This window comes from Electrona antarctica (genome assembly GCF_951216825.1).
Source record: "Electrona antarctica genome assembly, chromosome: 5".
Lineage (NCBI taxonomy): Eukaryota > Metazoa > Chordata > Actinopteri > Myctophiformes > Myctophidae > Electrona > Electrona antarctica.
This window is the reverse complement of record NC_136810.1, coordinates 52,453,126-52,470,563: the sequence shown is the minus strand read 5'-3', so window position 1 is coordinate 52,470,563 and position 17,438 is coordinate 52,453,126. Positions and strand designations below refer to the sequence as shown.

General features: G+C 46.5%; 2 protein-coding genes across 2 annotated transcripts; both read left to right on the top strand.

The window, feature by feature from the left end:
* Nucleotides 1–1,515: 1,515 nt before the first annotated feature.
* On the top strand, nucleotides 1,516–4,828 carry LOC306924040 (protein transport protein Sec16A-like; the record flags this gene model as incomplete). Its single annotated transcript, XM_079502383.1, has 3 exons — nucleotides 1,516–1,555; nucleotides 3,221–4,157; nucleotides 4,741–4,828. 3 exons carry the CDS (start codon nucleotides 1,516–1,518, stop codon nucleotides 4,826–4,828), a joined length of 1,065 nt encoding a protein of 354 aa, XP_079358509.1.
* A 747-nt stretch (nucleotides 4,829–5,575) lies between these two features.
* LOC306924039 (protein transport protein Sec16A-like) lies at nucleotides 5,576–12,903 on the top strand (the record flags this gene model as incomplete). The annotated part of the gene is made up of 3 exons (XM_079502382.1): nucleotides 5,576–5,675; nucleotides 6,053–6,168; nucleotides 10,129–12,903. 3 exons carry the CDS (start codon nucleotides 5,576–5,578, stop codon nucleotides 12,901–12,903), a joined length of 2,991 nt encoding a protein of 996 aa, XP_079358508.1.
* Between the last annotated feature and the right edge of the window lie 4,535 nt (nucleotides 12,904–17,438).

Genomic DNA, 17,438 nt, shown 5'->3' with positions numbered 1-17,438 from the left:
TCAATTCCAATTATGGCTGTTATGGAAGAAAATAACAGGCTGTGCTAACTGAGACTTAACATAAAAAGTAATATTGGCTACATTTCTTGTCATTTCATCTATGAACATTTATTGGACAGCATGTGTCTGTGTAAAACACGCAAAACTAACATTTAAAGTCGTACCTTTTGTAGAGGGAAATTATCAAATTAGCATGTTGAAACAAGTTACGGTTACTGCTGCTGTGACCTGGTCCTGGCTGCCAGTGTGGGTGTGTGGCTGGCTCTGGCTGAAGATCAGTAGCACAGTGCATGCTTCCTCTAGACACCCAAGTCACACGATTGGCTGATCAGCTGATCAGAGAGGACACACTGGGGTGAAATAGGGGTATATACGTAGGTTAGGTGAATGAAGATGAATCAAGATAACCCGTCCTGTGGTCACACATGGTTTGGTTCGATGTACTTTGTAAACTGCAATGTTAACCTATGACCAAACTGTATGAATTAGGAATGCATTTTTGAGGGGCGTTATAGCCCCTCCTATATTCAGCTATTAGTGTAGATTTTCGTCTCACACAAACATTCAATTCCCATTGACAATGAATGGATGATGTACGATGATAAGAGTGGCCCTCACTTTACAGGGGTGTGGTTTTTATTTATTTATGAGAGATATAGTCAGAACAATGCCCTCGACACTGTTGTGTTGTGATGGATGTAGTGGTCATAGCACTTGTCAAACATCCCACTGGGACCATCTGCTATACTATTGAAAACGCAAGGATGTAATGGAAAGACACAGACTACTCTTCTCCGAGTTGACTCTTGACCGCACTCCGAAACCTATTGATCCGTTATGAAGGCAGGTTATAAAGGATGGTGATATGGAGGACGTTTGATACACGTCTGTCTGTCTGTCTGTCTGTCTGTCTGTCTGTCTGTCTGTCTGTCTGTCTGTCTGTCTGTCTGTCTGTCTGTCTGTCTGTCTGTCTGTCTGTCTGTCTGTCTGTCTGTCTGTCTGTCTGTCTGTCTATATTGACAATATATAAGGTCACAACACCAACTTTGATGAGGCAGTATTGTTTTGTTTTCAAAATATAAGGTTTTCTTAATTTCATGAAAAATGTATATTTTATGTATATTTTGGAGTTAGGTGGTTTCTTCCTGACAGCAGAGATATTTATATATAATACATTAGAATAGAAAAGAGCAGAATACAAACAGGTACTGCATGTACATAGCCTGACTTCTTGGCCAGACTCATTTATTTTGCCACCGGCAGATTCGCGTCTGGCCACTGTGAGGCTACTGCATACACAGGTACAGTATCTCCCTATAAATGGCTTATGTATCACAGAGGGGGCCAGAGGGAGAGTGGTGCCCATTTTCTTGCAGTATTCTCTGACACAGAATCAAATGTTTTATGGTTACGATTCACCAGGAGACTGGATGGCTTAATAAAATAACTAATGTGAAATCCCTACAGGAAAAAGGAATGGGATTTGTATCTGTTGAACCAGAGCCGGTAAACATAATGGCCATCACTGTGGAGATCCGATTGTCCAGAGCCACAGGTTCGACCGCCATGCGCTTATTTGGTCATGCTCATGAATGGGACTGACCGACTTTAAACTTGGTGCACCTCTAGAATTATTATCTATAAGTGCACCATGTCTGTCTGTCTGTCTGTCTGTCTGTCTGTCTGTCTGTCTGTCTGTCTGTCTGTCTGTCTGTCTGTCTGTCTGTCTGTCTGTCTGTGTGTACGGCTGTAATGCACATCACTCGAGAACCGTTATTCCCCCTTCAAATTCGACACACACGTTCCACACCCCCACAGGGAGTGCAGTGCCCGGTGTCGAGTCGGTCGGACCCACGGTTGTCCAGAACCACCACAAAAGGCCTCTGTGCCCTTGACAGCCACAGGACTTGCACGCTCTGCTTGCGCAAGTAATAACGGGGTGGGGCATCCATTTCCAACTTGCATCATTCCAAGTAGGCCAGTGCCCAACGGGCACCGCTGTAATATCTATAAAAGCACCAAGTCTCTGTGCCTATACGTACATAAGTGTGTACGTCTGTAATCCACATAACTCGAGAACCGTTTGCCCCACCGACTTCAAATTCGACACACGTGTTCCACACCCCCACAGGGAGTGCAGTGCCCGGTGTCGAGTCTGTCGGATAGCCGGTTGTCCAGAACCAGCACAAAAGCCTCTGCCCGGACTCTGGACCCGATCACCCCTAATATATTTCCATATATGGAGCTGGCCTGTTCTGACATCAGAATGATTGTTCTGACTAGACTCCATATTTGGGCATGCCTGACAAAGAACTCCATATATGGGCATAAAAGGGACACAGACATAATGGGTGGGGCATTCATTTCCAACTTGCATCGCTCCAAGTGGGCCAGTGCCCAACTAGCACCGCTCTAGTATATCTATAAATGCCACAAATCTCTGCATGTGTGTGTGTGTATAGGTCCTTCAAGTATAAATACACTGAACCAATCACCTTCTCACACTATTGGGTACTGCACTGCCCAAATATGGAGATGACTGACATCATAGACGCCATGGATGACTGACATTACTAGTCTTTAAGTTCTCTGATAACAGGTCAGCGCTATGCTGCCATATTCTTTTACAGCCAGAGTTGTTCAACTCTGTGTACACAATACCACACCATGGATGCTGCCCTACATCAGTTCAGACCTATTTCTGGCCTACTAGTGACCCCCCACCACTCAACACTCCCCGCCCGTCCACAAGCCACTTTCCACGCTCAGAAACCCGAAAGGTCGGCCAGCTTTCAAAGCTCGGATCAAAATCCACCGCAGCAGCATAGTTCCCACTTTCAGGATCAGAATTATTTTGATCAGAATTCAGCCCCTGAGGACTCCTGGTTCAGCCAACCCCCACAGGACCACCATCAAATGGGGGCTGGCACAGACTCTTGTCATGTCGATGCCGATGTATCTACTGCCGGTCCTGTGCCAACCACAGCCCCATGCTCACAGGAGTCGTCTGGTACTCTCTCCATGTTCTTCAAAGATGATGATGTACAAAATAAGGAAACATTGGTTGGAGAGGGACGCAAAGCTGTAAATGGTATTCAGGGATCCTCTCAGGTTCACAGCCACCCTCAACCATGTCCACAGGCCCACAGTGGCCACACAGACACTCCTTTGATAGGTAATCCACCCACACCTTACATCAACAATGGTAATTTTGTGTCAGGAAACAGCCAGAATCCCCTTGAGACCCAGTTTGAGCATGAAAATGGAGAGGGTGTGCCCAACCAGGGAGTGTTTCCTTGCTTACCACACGGTAGCCCTACTGCTGCCTCAGCGCATGTAGTACATCGATACGAGGCTGGGCCTAACCTGGAGTATATCCCAAGACCAATGAGATCTACCAATGTGTCTTCAAGCTGTAGCAATGTGAGCCATGGGAGTGGAACTGGCTCTCAACAACGGCACCATCTTTCTGAGGATCCAAACTTTTCTTTTGCCGGGGGATATGATATAGGCACTTCGTCAGCTGGGGGTGATGTGGGCACTCGTCCGAGTTCCCAGGAACAGATATACCATAGCCAGCCACCGACATTAAGTCCTCCCAAGCCAACTGGTATTATTCAGGCGCCTGCTAACACTTCTTTTGAACCTATATGTTCACATGCTGTTGAAGATGAGGCAAGAATGGTAGCAGATGCAGATTCTATTCCTGACAACCTGGAGCAGCAGCAGCCCTCCGATAATCTAGAAATCATCCATGGTCCAGGACAACCCATACCTGATGCAGATGGAGGTGGGGAGCCTCAGCTGACACCACCTGTTGTTCATTACCACTCCCGACCTTCATCCCATGCTTATGGATCGGATCATCCCCGTGAGAACCCTCACATTACACATTGGGCTCAGAATGACCCATCTACCGTAGGAGCTAGCATCCTTCTAGCCCCAGCTGCTCACAATGTTCCTGACCCCATTCAAGAGCTTACCGCCGAGGTCATCCAAACACAAGAGGATGGCCTTCGGGACCTCCACTCCCAACAGAGAGCCCAATCAACATACCAGCACCACTCAGCGAACCTAAAAGACCTGCCAAATGTGAGTGAAGGGGAAATGCCCGACTCTCAAGGCCACTGTGGCTTTGTATCTCTACTGGGATCAGAGTCACTCCACCAACCTTTTCCAATTGCTCAGCCAGTGTCCAATTACAGCACAATTCCCCCCAGCAGCTTTGTTCAACCAGTTAGTCTAAACATGCTTTGGGAGACCACTTCACCTGTGAGACCACTCGTATTTATCCCTGAACCATTGAGCTGCAATTCATCTGCCTCTGGTCAGAGCACAATCAACCTGGTTCAAGAAAACACAGAAGTGGTTAAATCAGAAATAACATATTTTCCGTCTCAGCCTTTGTCTAAGGTCCAGTCAATGGGTAGCCATTCTGCCCTTTCCATCAATTCACAGGCTTCTCCTGTAACTACTCCCATCTTGACTCATAGTCAAACATTAAATGATGAAGTACTTGCTTTCTCAACACACAAATCACAGAACCAAAACCAGGCCTCTGTCCATTTGTCCTATCTTCAAGGGTCATCACAGGCTAGTAATGCACCTGAATCTTACATGCAGGTCACCAACGATGCTCAACAGGGAGTAGTTAGACTTGAAGGAGAATCCCCTAACGTTAGCCAGCCCACGGCCACTTCTGAGACTGCATGCACCCCATTACCTTTAAACACCCATCAGCTTCCTGCTGATGTTCCTCCTGTTCCGGTCAGTGGAGGACCACCTCCTCCTGGACAGTTTCCCCCTCCAGCACAACGGCCTGCAGTAGGGAATCACTCTACTTCTGCTTACCTTCTTGGGCTTCGGGGGCCAGTGCTTTCACAGCTCATCCAACCAACTCCTTCAGAACATCCTGGACCACCTTTCTCTCCTAGCAGTATTCCTGGTGATATGGAGCAGCCCTCTGGTAACATAGAAAATATCCACAGTCCAGGACAACCCATACCTGCTGCGGATGGTGGTGGGGTGCAACAGCTGACACACCCCGTGGTTCATTACCAGAACCACACCCGACCTTCATCCCATGATTATGGGCACCATCGCCCCTGTGAGAACCCTGATAATACACACTGGGCTCAGAATGACCCGCCTAGCTTAGAATCTAGCATTCTCCTAGCCCCTTCTGGTCACCCTGCTCTTGCTCCTGTTCAAGAGCCCAGCGCTGATGTCATCCTACCCCAAGAGAATGGCCCTTTGCACCTCCAGGAGACCACTTCACTTGTGAGACCACCCTCAAATCAATCAAAACATTCATCATCAAATTGTGAACTACCTGATTTCTCTATACACCAAACAAATTCATCCTGTCTTCAAGGGTCACCACAGGCTAATAATACACCTGAATTTGACCTGCAAGTCACCACAGATACCCAACAGGGAGTAGTGAGACTTGAACAGCAATCTCCTTGCCAGATCACAACCACTTCAACCCCACAGACACCTGAACCTGCATTCATCCCATCAGCTTCAAACACAAATCGGTTTCCAACTGATCCCCTCAAGGTGCCAGAAATGCATGGTCATGTTCCTCCTGCTCTGGTCAGTGGAGGAACACCTGCTGGCCAGTATCCCCCTCCAGCACAAAGGCCTGCTGAAGAGAATCACTCTACTGCCGCGTACCCTCCTGGCCGTCAGGGGCCGGTGCTTTCACCATGCTTTCACCAACCATCTCCTTCAGAACCCCCTGGGCTGGTACCCCCCTCTGTTGGTAGTCAAGACATCGAGGGTGGTGCGGATTCAATTCCTGGCAAGCTGGAGCGGGCCGATAACTTCCACGCTCAAGGACAACCTATACCTACTGCAACTGGAGGTGGGGTTCCTCAGCTGACCCACCCTGTGGGTCACCACTACCGACCTTCATCCCATGATTATGGATCCCATTGGCCCAGTAAGAGCCCTGACACTACACATTGGTCTCAGAATGACCAATCTAGCTTAGGAGCTAGCATCCTCCAAGCAACAGCTGCTCACCCTGTTCTTGCTCCTGTTCAAGGGCCTGCCACTGATGTCATCCAACCACAAGAGAAAGGTCCTCTGGACCTCTGCTCCCCACAGAGAGTCCACTCAATATCTCAGCATCACTCAGAGATCCTAGAGAACACGCCAAAGGTGAGTCAAGGGGAAACATCTCAAGGCAACCTGGGCCGTGCATCTCTACAGGTGTCTGAGTCACACTACCAACCTGTTCAGATTGCTCCGCCAGTGTCCAATTATTGCGTGATTCCCCCCAGCAGCTTTGTCCAACCATCTAGTCAGAATCACGAGACCACTTCAACTGTAAGACCACCCTTACAGGAGCAGGGTACAAACCAGAAGCCAGCAACATCTAATAACCCATTATTTATCCCTGGTCCCTGCATCAATTTGTGTGCTTCTAGTCAAAGCCCACTAAACCTGCTTCGAGAAAACAGAGATGGGGTTAAATCAGAAATAACAGTTCTACCACTGTCTCAGCAAGCCCAACGCCCTTTGTCTACGGGCCAGTCAATCGCTGCAGACAGCCACCCTGCCCTTCCCATCAATTCACAATGTCCCCCTTCAACTACTCCTATCTGGAATCATAGTCAACCATCAACGTGTGAACTGCTCGATTTCTCTATGCACCAATCACAGAACCAAAACCATTCGTGTTCTCTTCAGGGGTCATCACGGGCTGGTAATGCACCTGGATTTTACATGCAGGTCACAGAACAATCTCAACAGAGAGTAGTGAGACTTGAAGGGGAATCCCCTATTAGCCAGACCACAGCAACGTATTTGATCCCACACGCACCTGAACCTGTATGCACCTCATCTTCAAACACCCATCAGCTTCCAGTTGATCCACCCAAGGTGCAAGAATGTCCTGCTATGCATGTTCCTCCAGTTTCAGTCGTTGGGGGACCATCTTCTCATGGCCAGTATCCTCCTCCAGCACAAGGGCCAGCTGTAGGGAATCACTCGACTGCTACTTGCCCTCCTGTCATCCAACCCCAAGAAGATGGTCATTTGGACCTCTCCCCACAGAGAGCACAGTCCATATCTCAGCACCACTCAGAGAACCTGCCAAAGGTGAGTGAAAGGGAAATGTCAGACTCACAAGACAATCTGGGCTATGCGTCTCAGCTGGTGTCCGAGTCACTCCACCAACCTGTTGTGATTGATCCACATGTGTCCGATTGCAGTGTGATTCCCCCCAGTACCTCTGCTCAACCAGCTAGTCAAAATATCCTTTGGGAGACCACTTCATCTGTGAGACCACCCTCGCAGGGGCAGGACAAAAATACTTCGCAGCCAGAGAAACCGCACGTACCGGTAACTTTTGATCAGAGCCCATTATTCATCCCTGGGCCAGAAATAACAGCTCCTCTGCCACTGTCTCAGCCAGCCAGTCCCCCTTTTTATACGAGCCAGTCAATGAGTGGAGACAGCCACTCTGACCTTCCCATCACTTCACAGGCTCCTCCTGCAGCAACTGGTCCCGTCTTGAATCATAGACAACCATCAAATTACGAACTACTTGATTTCTCTGTGCACCAATCACATAACCCAAGCAAAGCCTCTGGCCTTTCGTCCTCTCTTCAAGGAACACCACAGGGTAGTAATGCATCTGGGTGTTACCTGCAGGTCACCAAAGATGCTCAACAGGGGGTAGTGAGACTTGATGGGGAATCTAAAGTTAGCCAGACCACAGTCACTTCTTTGACCTCACAGGCACCTGAACTAGCATGCACCTTATCACATTCAAACACACATCAGCTTCCAGCCGGTCCTCCCAAGGTGCCAGAACCTTCTGCAATGCCTGGACATGGTCATGTTCCTCCTGGCCAGTACCCCCCTCCTGTACAAGGGCCTGCTGTAGAGAATCGCTCTACTGCTCATCACCCTCCTGGGCCTCAGGTGCAAGTGCCTCCAAAGGTCACCCTACCAGCGCCTTCAGAACCCCCTGGACCACCATCCCCTTTGGGACATCAACAGGGGTATGGCCCCACTCCTCCAGTGTCAGGGCTGATGCATAGAGGCTACAATGTAGGCGCCTATGAAGAATACTCAGACAGCAGAGCGCCCTATGCTCCTGACCAGTTCCCACCTCCCCCTGGAGATCATGGGTCACAGCAATCTTATCCTGATGATCCCTATAGAAGACCAGATAATATTAGCCAGACCACAGCCTCTTTGACCTTGCAGTCACCTGAACCTGCATGCATACCATTGACTTCAAACACCCACCAGCTTCCAGCTGATCCCACCAAGGTGCCAGAATCGACAAAGCATGGCGATGTTTCTCTGGTTCCAGTCAGTGGAGCCCCATCCCCTCCTTACCAATATTGCCCTGAAGCACACAGGCCTGCTTTAGGAAATCACTCTACTTATGATCACCCTCCAGCAGTCATCCAACCACCGCCTTCAGAACCCCTTGGACCAACCTCCCCATTGGGCAGTCAACATGGGTATGCCTATGGAGAAAACTCAGACAGCCGAACCCCCTACCCTCCTGACAAGTGCAAACTTCCACCTGGAGACCATAGGCCACAGCAATATTATCCTGATGACCCATATAGAGGACCAGATCCTTGTTATGGCAGATTTCAAGAAGCTCCTAACCCAGTTTACAGAGACCAAAGCTACCAATACAGAGATCCTCAGTCTGACAATCCCAGCTACAGGGCCATTCAGTATTCAGACAGACCCTTGTCCAGGCAAGGCTATCCTGACTACAACAGTGCTAACCAAAGTGCTTATAAATATGATGCTGATTATTACAGACACAAAGAGGATTCCGCTAATGTCAGCCAGAGCACAGCGTATTTGATCCCACAGATACATGAACATCCATGCACCCCAACAGCTTTAAGCAACCAGCACCTTCCTGCTGGTACCCCCAATGTGCCAGAATCTGCAATGCAAGGACAAGGTCATGTTCCTCTACATTTGGTCAATGGAACGCCACCTCCTTGTCAGTATCGTCCTCAGGGACAAGGGAACCACTGTACTGCTGATAACCGCCCTGGGCCTCCAGGGGTCATCCAACTGGCTCGTTCAGAACACTCTGAACCACCCTCCTCTTTGGACAATCAGCAGGGGTATGGGTCCACTCCTCCAGCAGGTAAGATGTATGGAGGCTACAATGGAGATGGCTATGGAGAATCTTCTGGCCAGTTCTCAGCTCGACCTGGAGACCATGGGCCACAGCAATATTATCCTGATGATCCCTTTAGAAGACCAGAACCTTGTTATGGCAGATACCTAGGACGCAACCCGGCTTACAAAGACCAAAACTACCAATACAGAGATCCTCAGTCTGACGGTCTCAGCAGCTACAGGGCCATTCAGTATTCAGACAGACCATCATCCAGGAAAGGCCTGGATGAGTACAACAGAGCTACCCAAAGTGCCTATAAATATTTTGCAGATTGCACACTCGAAGGGGAAGCCCCTAACATAAGCCAGACCCCAGCCTCTTTCACCCCACAGTCACTTGAGCCTGCATGCACCCCAACACTTTCAAACACCCAGCAGCTTCCAGCTGATCCCCTCAAGGTGCCAGAATCTCCTGCAATGCATGGACAAGGTCATGTTTCTCAAGTTCCAGTCAGTGGAGCCCCACCTCCTCCTGGACAATATCGCCCTTGGGCACAAGGGCCTGGTTTAGCGAATCATTCTACTGCTGAGTATGGACCCAATCCTCTAGCACCAGGGCAGATGAATGGAGACTACAATGCAAGTGCCTATGGAGAATACTCGGACAGCAGAGTGCCACACCCTCCTGTCCAGTTCACAAGTCCATCTGCAGACTATAAGTCAAAGCAATATTATCCTGGTGACACCTATAGAATATCAGATCCTTGTTATGGTAGATACCAAGAAGAACATAACCCAGCTTACAGAGACCAAAACTACCAGTACAGGGATCCTCATTCTGACCGTCCCGGTTCCAGGGACATTCATTATTCAGACAGACCCTCATCGAGGCAAGGCTATCCTGATACCGTTGATGAAAAGTATGCAGATTATTACAGGAAACAATATGAATATGTTGGCTACGATTCTGGAGTATATGATCCTTACTACAAACGATACCAAAATCAGTCCTACAGAGGCAGAGACCCCTACTACAACCAACAGACATGTCCTGACAGGAGTGATGGCTATGATGACCAGTGGAATGATGACGACCATTGGCACGGAGATACATTTGAAGATGAGTTTGTGGGTCAAGATGAGTTGACCCACAGTCTGCAATCCCCTCCACCTGTGGACTACTCCTGTAGACAGTACCCAGACCAGACTGATGTTACCCAGATGTACAGCCAGTACCCCACCTCTTTGGAGTACACTGCAGAAAGTACCTGGATCACCCCTGAACAACCGCCTCCTCGTCCACTTACCCCAGAGAAGTTCACCATACCTCATCGCTGTGCACGTTTTGGACCCGATGGTCATCTTGTGCAGGTTCGACCCAATCGTCCTTCTGACGGACAGCCTGCTCTGGTTGATATCCACAGCTTAGAGACAATGTTGCAGGACTCTCTTGATCAGTCAGAATTGCGAGCCTTCCCGGGGCCCCTTGTCAAAGAGGAAACCAACAAGGTAGATGTGATCAAGTTCTCCCAGAATAAAGCTGTGGAATGTTCCCGTAACAATGACCTCTTGGACAAAGACTCTGCTTGCTTGCTTTGGGAATTCATTGTGTTGCTTTGTAGACAGAATGGGGCCATGGTCGGTACAGACATAGCAGATTTGTTGCTGAAGGAGCATCGATCTGTGTGGTCACCAAGTAAGAGTCCAGATGAAGGCAAATTGATTGACTTTAACGATGAACCACTAGCCAAAGCTGAAGGGGAGCCTGGAGCAGGACCACTATGCCTCGTTTCTGATACCTCTATGATGGTTCCAGAGAATATGCGAAAGGAAACAGAGCGGTTCACGGAACTTCTACTGTTTGGTCGCAAAAAGAATGCACTGGAGGCAGCTATGAAGGGAGGTCTCTGGGGCCATGCCCTACTGTTGGCCAGTAAGATGGATAACAGAACACATGAATATGTCATGACCAGATTTGTGAATAGTTTGGCCATCACTGACCCTCTTCAGACAGTATACCATCTAATGTTTGGGCAAATACCTGCCTCAGCCACTAGCTGTGGAAAGGAGAACTGGGGTGATTGGCGCCCTCACTTGGCCATGGTGTTGTCTAACCTCACACACAACCTCGACCTGGATACCTGCACTATTACCACCATGGGTGACACTCTAGCCTCAAAGGGACTTATCGATGCCGCCCATTTCTGTTACCTGATTGCTCAAGTGTTTATCAAAAATATTTCCAAGATGGTTCTGATTGGCTCCAACCACAGTTTGACCTTCTACCAATTTGCTACCAATGAAGCAATCCAGAGGACTGAGGCCTATGAGTATGCCCAATCACTATGCTCCCAGCCCTTCTCACTACCCAACTTCCAGGTGTACAAGTTTATCTATGCATGTCGACTGGCTGAAGTGGGGTTGAGTGCCCAGGCCTTCAACTACTGTAAAGTCATCTCTAAGAATGTCCTCATGGAGCCTTCCTGTCACTCACCTGTCTTAATTAGCCAGCTCATTCAGATGTCTGAGAAGCTGCAGGTTTTCGATTTCCAGTTAAAGGAGAAACCAGAAGAGCTGTTCAAAGAGCCGGAGTGGTTGATCCACCTCAGACAACTGGATGACCAAATCAGGAAGGGGATGATAACCTACAATGCACAAAAAGAAACTCCTACACAGTATGATTGCGGCAACATTAGCTCTGAGCTGGACAAGCCCAGTCCAAATGAGTCTCATACCATGCCACTGAAAATGGATGCTACTGACAACGCTCTGAGGACCTCATTATTACCTGATCCACCAAAACAGGAAGTACAGTTAATGTCTCCAGCTCCCACTACCATCCTGAGAGATAGGATTGGTCAACCCCCACACAGGTCTTCCACTACTCCCTTCCAGCCTCATGCCCAACACCAATCTTGTCTCCCACTTCCACAGATGGGCCAGATGTTGCCTCAAATGTCCCCTCAAATACATCAGACACATATTCAGATGAACCAGCCACCACCCCAAATGTCCCCACCACACATGACTCCTTCTGTGCATATGCCACATTTAGAGAAGCTCTCACTCAGGAACTCTTTCACACCTTCGGTGGACTTTTATGACAAAATGGATTATATGTGTCCTGGAAGAGAAGATAATATGCCCTCCTGCACTACATCCGAGTCCTCCACAGATTCTGGGGGACGAGAGCAGACGAACTCAGCCGGCAGACATTCTTCGCCGCCACCACCCTCCATCCCTGAGCAGTCCCGTAAAGAGGAGCCCAAAGATATCAAGAATGATTCTCCTAAAAAGGGGTGGCTACCTGACTGGTTAACATACTTGCTCCCAACAAATGGAAAGAATGAGGCTCACTTGCCAGATGACAAAAATAAATCTATTGTGTGGGATGATCAGAAAAAGAAATGGGTGGACCTGAGTGAGCCTGAGGAAGAGAGCAAGCCTCTTCCACCACCTCCGTCAGGCTTCCCTGAGATGGTTCCTGTGCCTGGAGGACCTGGAGCACCACTAAGTGGTGGGCCTGCTGTCAACAGGTTCTCCAGAAAAGCAGGCACTAAGAGCACATATGTGGATGTGCTGAACCCCAGAAGAACTACTAAGCCTGGTGGATTGGCACCTGCTCCAGCTGACCTCTTTGCTCCTCTGGCACCAATGCCCTGCATGACAGACAATCAGTTTCTGTTTGGTACCGCTCCAGATGATCAGCAGCCTATAGAACGCAGTGTCCCGGAAGGAGGAAACCATGAGCAGTATTTACCAAACCCCAGTGTTGTTCCCTAAGGTACAACCCAAGGTACAACCCAACATTGCTACCCTCTGGTTCTGAGGAGGTCATCCAATGACCTAACCTGAGGAACCCAGTGTACTCTCTGCTGCCCCATCTGGCGGAGTCAGGTTACCAATGACCAGTGCTGGGTTAGATCATCATGGGGCTGGAGCTATTCCTCTTTGTAGGCCCCCTCCCCTATACACCATCTTGAGACGCTTTATCCATAAGCAGAGCATTGCAGTTTGAGGACCATGTTATCTCAAACACAGCATCCCTTAGCTCAGAAAGTGACAAAACTCACCAGATGCAATAAACTATAGGCCTTTAAAGTCATTGTATTGGCAGGGCAACAATCTGGAGTCTGGACATGTGGTGAAGATCATATTGTCTCCAAGTGTCACATCGCAATGCACTGATTCGTTATTTTCGGCATGTGACCCCCTCCTACAATGGAGTATAAATTAAGCTTTTGATGGTTCAGTCTGTATTCTGCTGTGGACATATAGGCTGTCTTCAGCCTATTTTTAATAATTACCAGCTTGGAAAATGATCTCTTCCCTGCTGGGGAGCGAGATGTCAACATTAGCATTAAGAGCGATGATTGTTGTTATTCAGATGATAGTAAACATGTCAGTTTCACTACATGGCTCCAATGCCATGAGTGCTCTCAATGCCTGCCTCAGTGATATTAAAACCCCCTAACCCTAACCCTTACATGAAGGGTAAAACGGAAAGAGTAATCCACTCAAGGTTTGTCTGGCTTAACATAAAAATTATGTAACGGCTTGTGTAATCCATAACAAAATATATTCTCATTTTAACAAGGCCATTTTTAGGAAAATAGCTACTGTGAGACCTTTTTTTTTTATCTGAAAAATGCACAAATACAACCTTTTATTACAAGTTGGATTACTGTAACTCCCTTTTCAGAATTCAAGGATTTTAATGAAAAGGCCTACTAACTAGCTGAGATCTTATTAGTCCACTTCTGGCGACACTGCACTGGCAACCCATGTCTTTTAGAATTGATTTGAAATCCCTTTTATTTCTGTTTAAAGCATTTAATAACCTGCCACTTATAGCATATACACACTATACAGTATTACAGACTATAGTATAGTCTGTACTATAGTATAGTACTATAGTACAGTATAGTCACTATACTATAGAACACAGGTCTTCCTCCACCATTCTCTTCTCTCAGATGTTCTCAAGTATTTCATAGTCTATATTCTTATGGCATTTAATTAAGCCAATGTTATGCCAATGGATGTTGTTTTTAGTTTTAGTTTTTTTAGTTTATTATTTTACTAATTTTATTTCAGTAATCATTGTCTTTTTTAAGGGGGGTAAGGGCATGTTTAAGCCCTTATTGGAGGAATTGAACCGAGGACTCACTGCTCAGGGCATTGGGCCTTGATACACTGTGACCATCATAATTATATATCAGTCGTTTTTGGCCTGGGCCGTGGCTCAGTGGTCCAGGCACCTTGGCTGGTAATCCAGTCTGGCAGTGTGCCGCGGGTTTGACTCCCGATCCCTACGGCCTTTACTGCATGTCATCCCCCCCATCTCTCTCCCCATTTCCTGTCAGCCTACTGTCTGTCCCTCCATAAAAAGTATAAAAAAAAGGCAAAAGCCACAAAAACAAAACTACTTTCATATATCAGTCGTTTTTGTCATGAATAACAGAATAGAATAGAATAGAATAGATCCGGATAGAGCACAGATTATATAGAATAGAATATATCTTCACTCCATGCGGATAAGATATCAGGCAGCTGCCGAGTGCTTTGCACTGCTAACTATACACACACACACACACACACATGCACAGACAACTGCGAGCTGTAACAGAGCGGTGTCCAGCTATAGGGATGCTAAACTTAGATGGGCTCCCACTGCTCCCAGTGTCCATCGCTGCCCCTATAAGCCTACTGCCATACTGTACTTTATGTACTTTCTGTCCACACTGGACGATGATTGATATGTGGGTCATATCAAATGGTACAGGGATCAGACTAAATATGGGCACACAGTACCGTATATCTTTATGGTTGGCATTAGCATTATGGAATTGGTCAGTTTATAGGAATAAACCTGGGTGTGTGCATGCAGTTGTCAAATAAAACAACAATTTAAGTCCACAGAAATAACGGATTCAGTTTGATTTTAATTGATTTTAATTGAATGAATGAAATTGTTTAATGTTGTATAAGTATCAGTGAGATAAATGCATGAAATTTAACAAAAGTATGTATTGGTATTATTCACAAATTGCCAATAATGATATTTATGTTCAGCCCTGGACCAATCAGTCACTGGACTTAAAGATTGGGGAGTCAGGGTGGGAGTTCAGGGAGTTCAGGGTATTCTATTCACCCTGTGCCCATAACACAGTAGCACTGTGTACAAAATAGTTAAAAAATGCTCACACAAATACTCCTAAAGATCTATAACAATAATCATAACACATTATAAAGCATTTTGTAATGACATATATGGTTAAGTAAGTGCACGCTAATATTCTTATAACACTGTATAATTTCATTTATAAGCACTCATAAGTACTCAATCATACATAGACCATGACGCTTCCTAGTCTGAAAACTGCCTGAATCTACAGGTGCTTCCTCCCGCTGACCATTTATAAGCATTCACTGACACCGCAACCTCTTATTTATATAGTTATCCAACTAGTCTATAGGAACAGAGCAGAGAAGAGATGTTTTATTCTGTCTAGCAACAGGACATGAGTACTGGGTGTATAGGCTAACTCATCACACTGATACAGTAGCACTTCAGCTCTGGCTTATCTGGCTTTTTGGTGGGTCTGGGGGTGGGGGGGGGGGGTCCTGCCTATTGTTGGAGTTTCTACTCTGCAAGGGCCTAACTATACACCTCTCATCCCCATATAGGCATAGGGCTTACTGTACATTCCATGTTAGTCATTGTACAGTAAGACATTTTACTCATTTTATAATGCTTCATAATCACTGTTAAAATGTATGTGTATGCAAGATTATGTATTGCTTATGTATTGTGACTATAGTATGAGTGTTTCTGAGTGATTGTAACCAAATTGTAACCAAATTATAGTGTTATATAATAATGCATTATAAGTTTATAACGCATCATAGACATGGGATGCATAGAAAGTGCGAATTCAGAATGTCTACAAAAGATGCCGGTGTCTAAAACTCCCAACAGGCAGAGGAGAAAAGGCTGAACTCATGATAGTGTCAGGCATCAAGGCGAATTCAGTGCATTATTTTGAGGGGCAGAACTGAGGGGCTTTTTGATTGATTGATTGAAAATTGTATTAACAGTTTGCAGAATTACAGTACATTTCAAGCACAAACTCAATACAAAGGCTGTTAACTGTGAGTGGACGACCCAATTAAGCATTACACTTGTTTACAACAGGGTCCACCATGTTCAATTCATCAAAACATTTAGAGACGTACAAATAGACACTTCTATATAGACAAAGAACAGTACAGGAATTCATCATAATGGAGGTAAAAAGGGAAAAGAAACATATACAGTGAGGGGAAAAAGGGGGGGGCGGTGGGGGGGGATTCAGATTTTACGGGGGCCAGTTTCGAATTGCAGCCATCCGTAGGTGCCCTTTGAGAGCGGTTTTGAAGGAGTCAAGAGCCACAGAGGGCCACAGAGGTTAACTGAGGAGCACTGCTATATGTCAATTACAGTTCTGCCATGTTAGCATAGAAAGCAAGTGTTGACTTGATGCCATATGTAGTCAGTCCTGAAGAAAGCAAGGATGTTACAGAGACACTGGAGATGGAGTCACTTGGAGGGGGGAGGGAGGGAAGAGGGGCGAAAAAGAATCCTGGGAACTGCACTTGTGTCCTATGTATACATAGAAATGCTGTTATTGTACTGCTTTTCCCAAATAAAATAAATATTATTAAAAAAAAGAAAGCTCCCATTAAGCCTATAGGACAGGTCATTTTAGATAGGCAATTTTCAATAAATGCATATATAGCTACTGTAGCCAATGTAAATAAATATGAAGGAAAGCAATTCACCCACTGCAGTAAGACTGAAGACATGTTTCCATTTTCAATGGCTAGTGATGTTACCAGGATAATTTCCACCAACCAATGTATTGATGATGTAGGACTGTGGTTCCTACATCCTACTAAAAAGTGACAGACGACTTTGACAAGTCAGGTCATCTCCCACAAGGGGGAGCTGTTGTTGTCTTTAGAAAAGGAGAGGGGCACTGCAGAAGATGACAAATGACAGTACAGTCCATGAAACTGTCAACTTAAGTGAATTGGCAATCTTTGTATCCTGTATTATATGGTTCTACACAACAGAGCATTGCCATCCTTAGATCATAAAGAAGACCTGGATTCTTCGCGTTGTGTTAAAGTGACTTCTGACATGCACACAACCAAGCCTGCCTAAACAGTTCTATATGGCACTGTAATATAAAGGCTATCTTTTCAGATTATTGCTGAATTACATGGGAGAACATGGAAGGACATAGCCATGTAAATACATTCTGGACCAAATG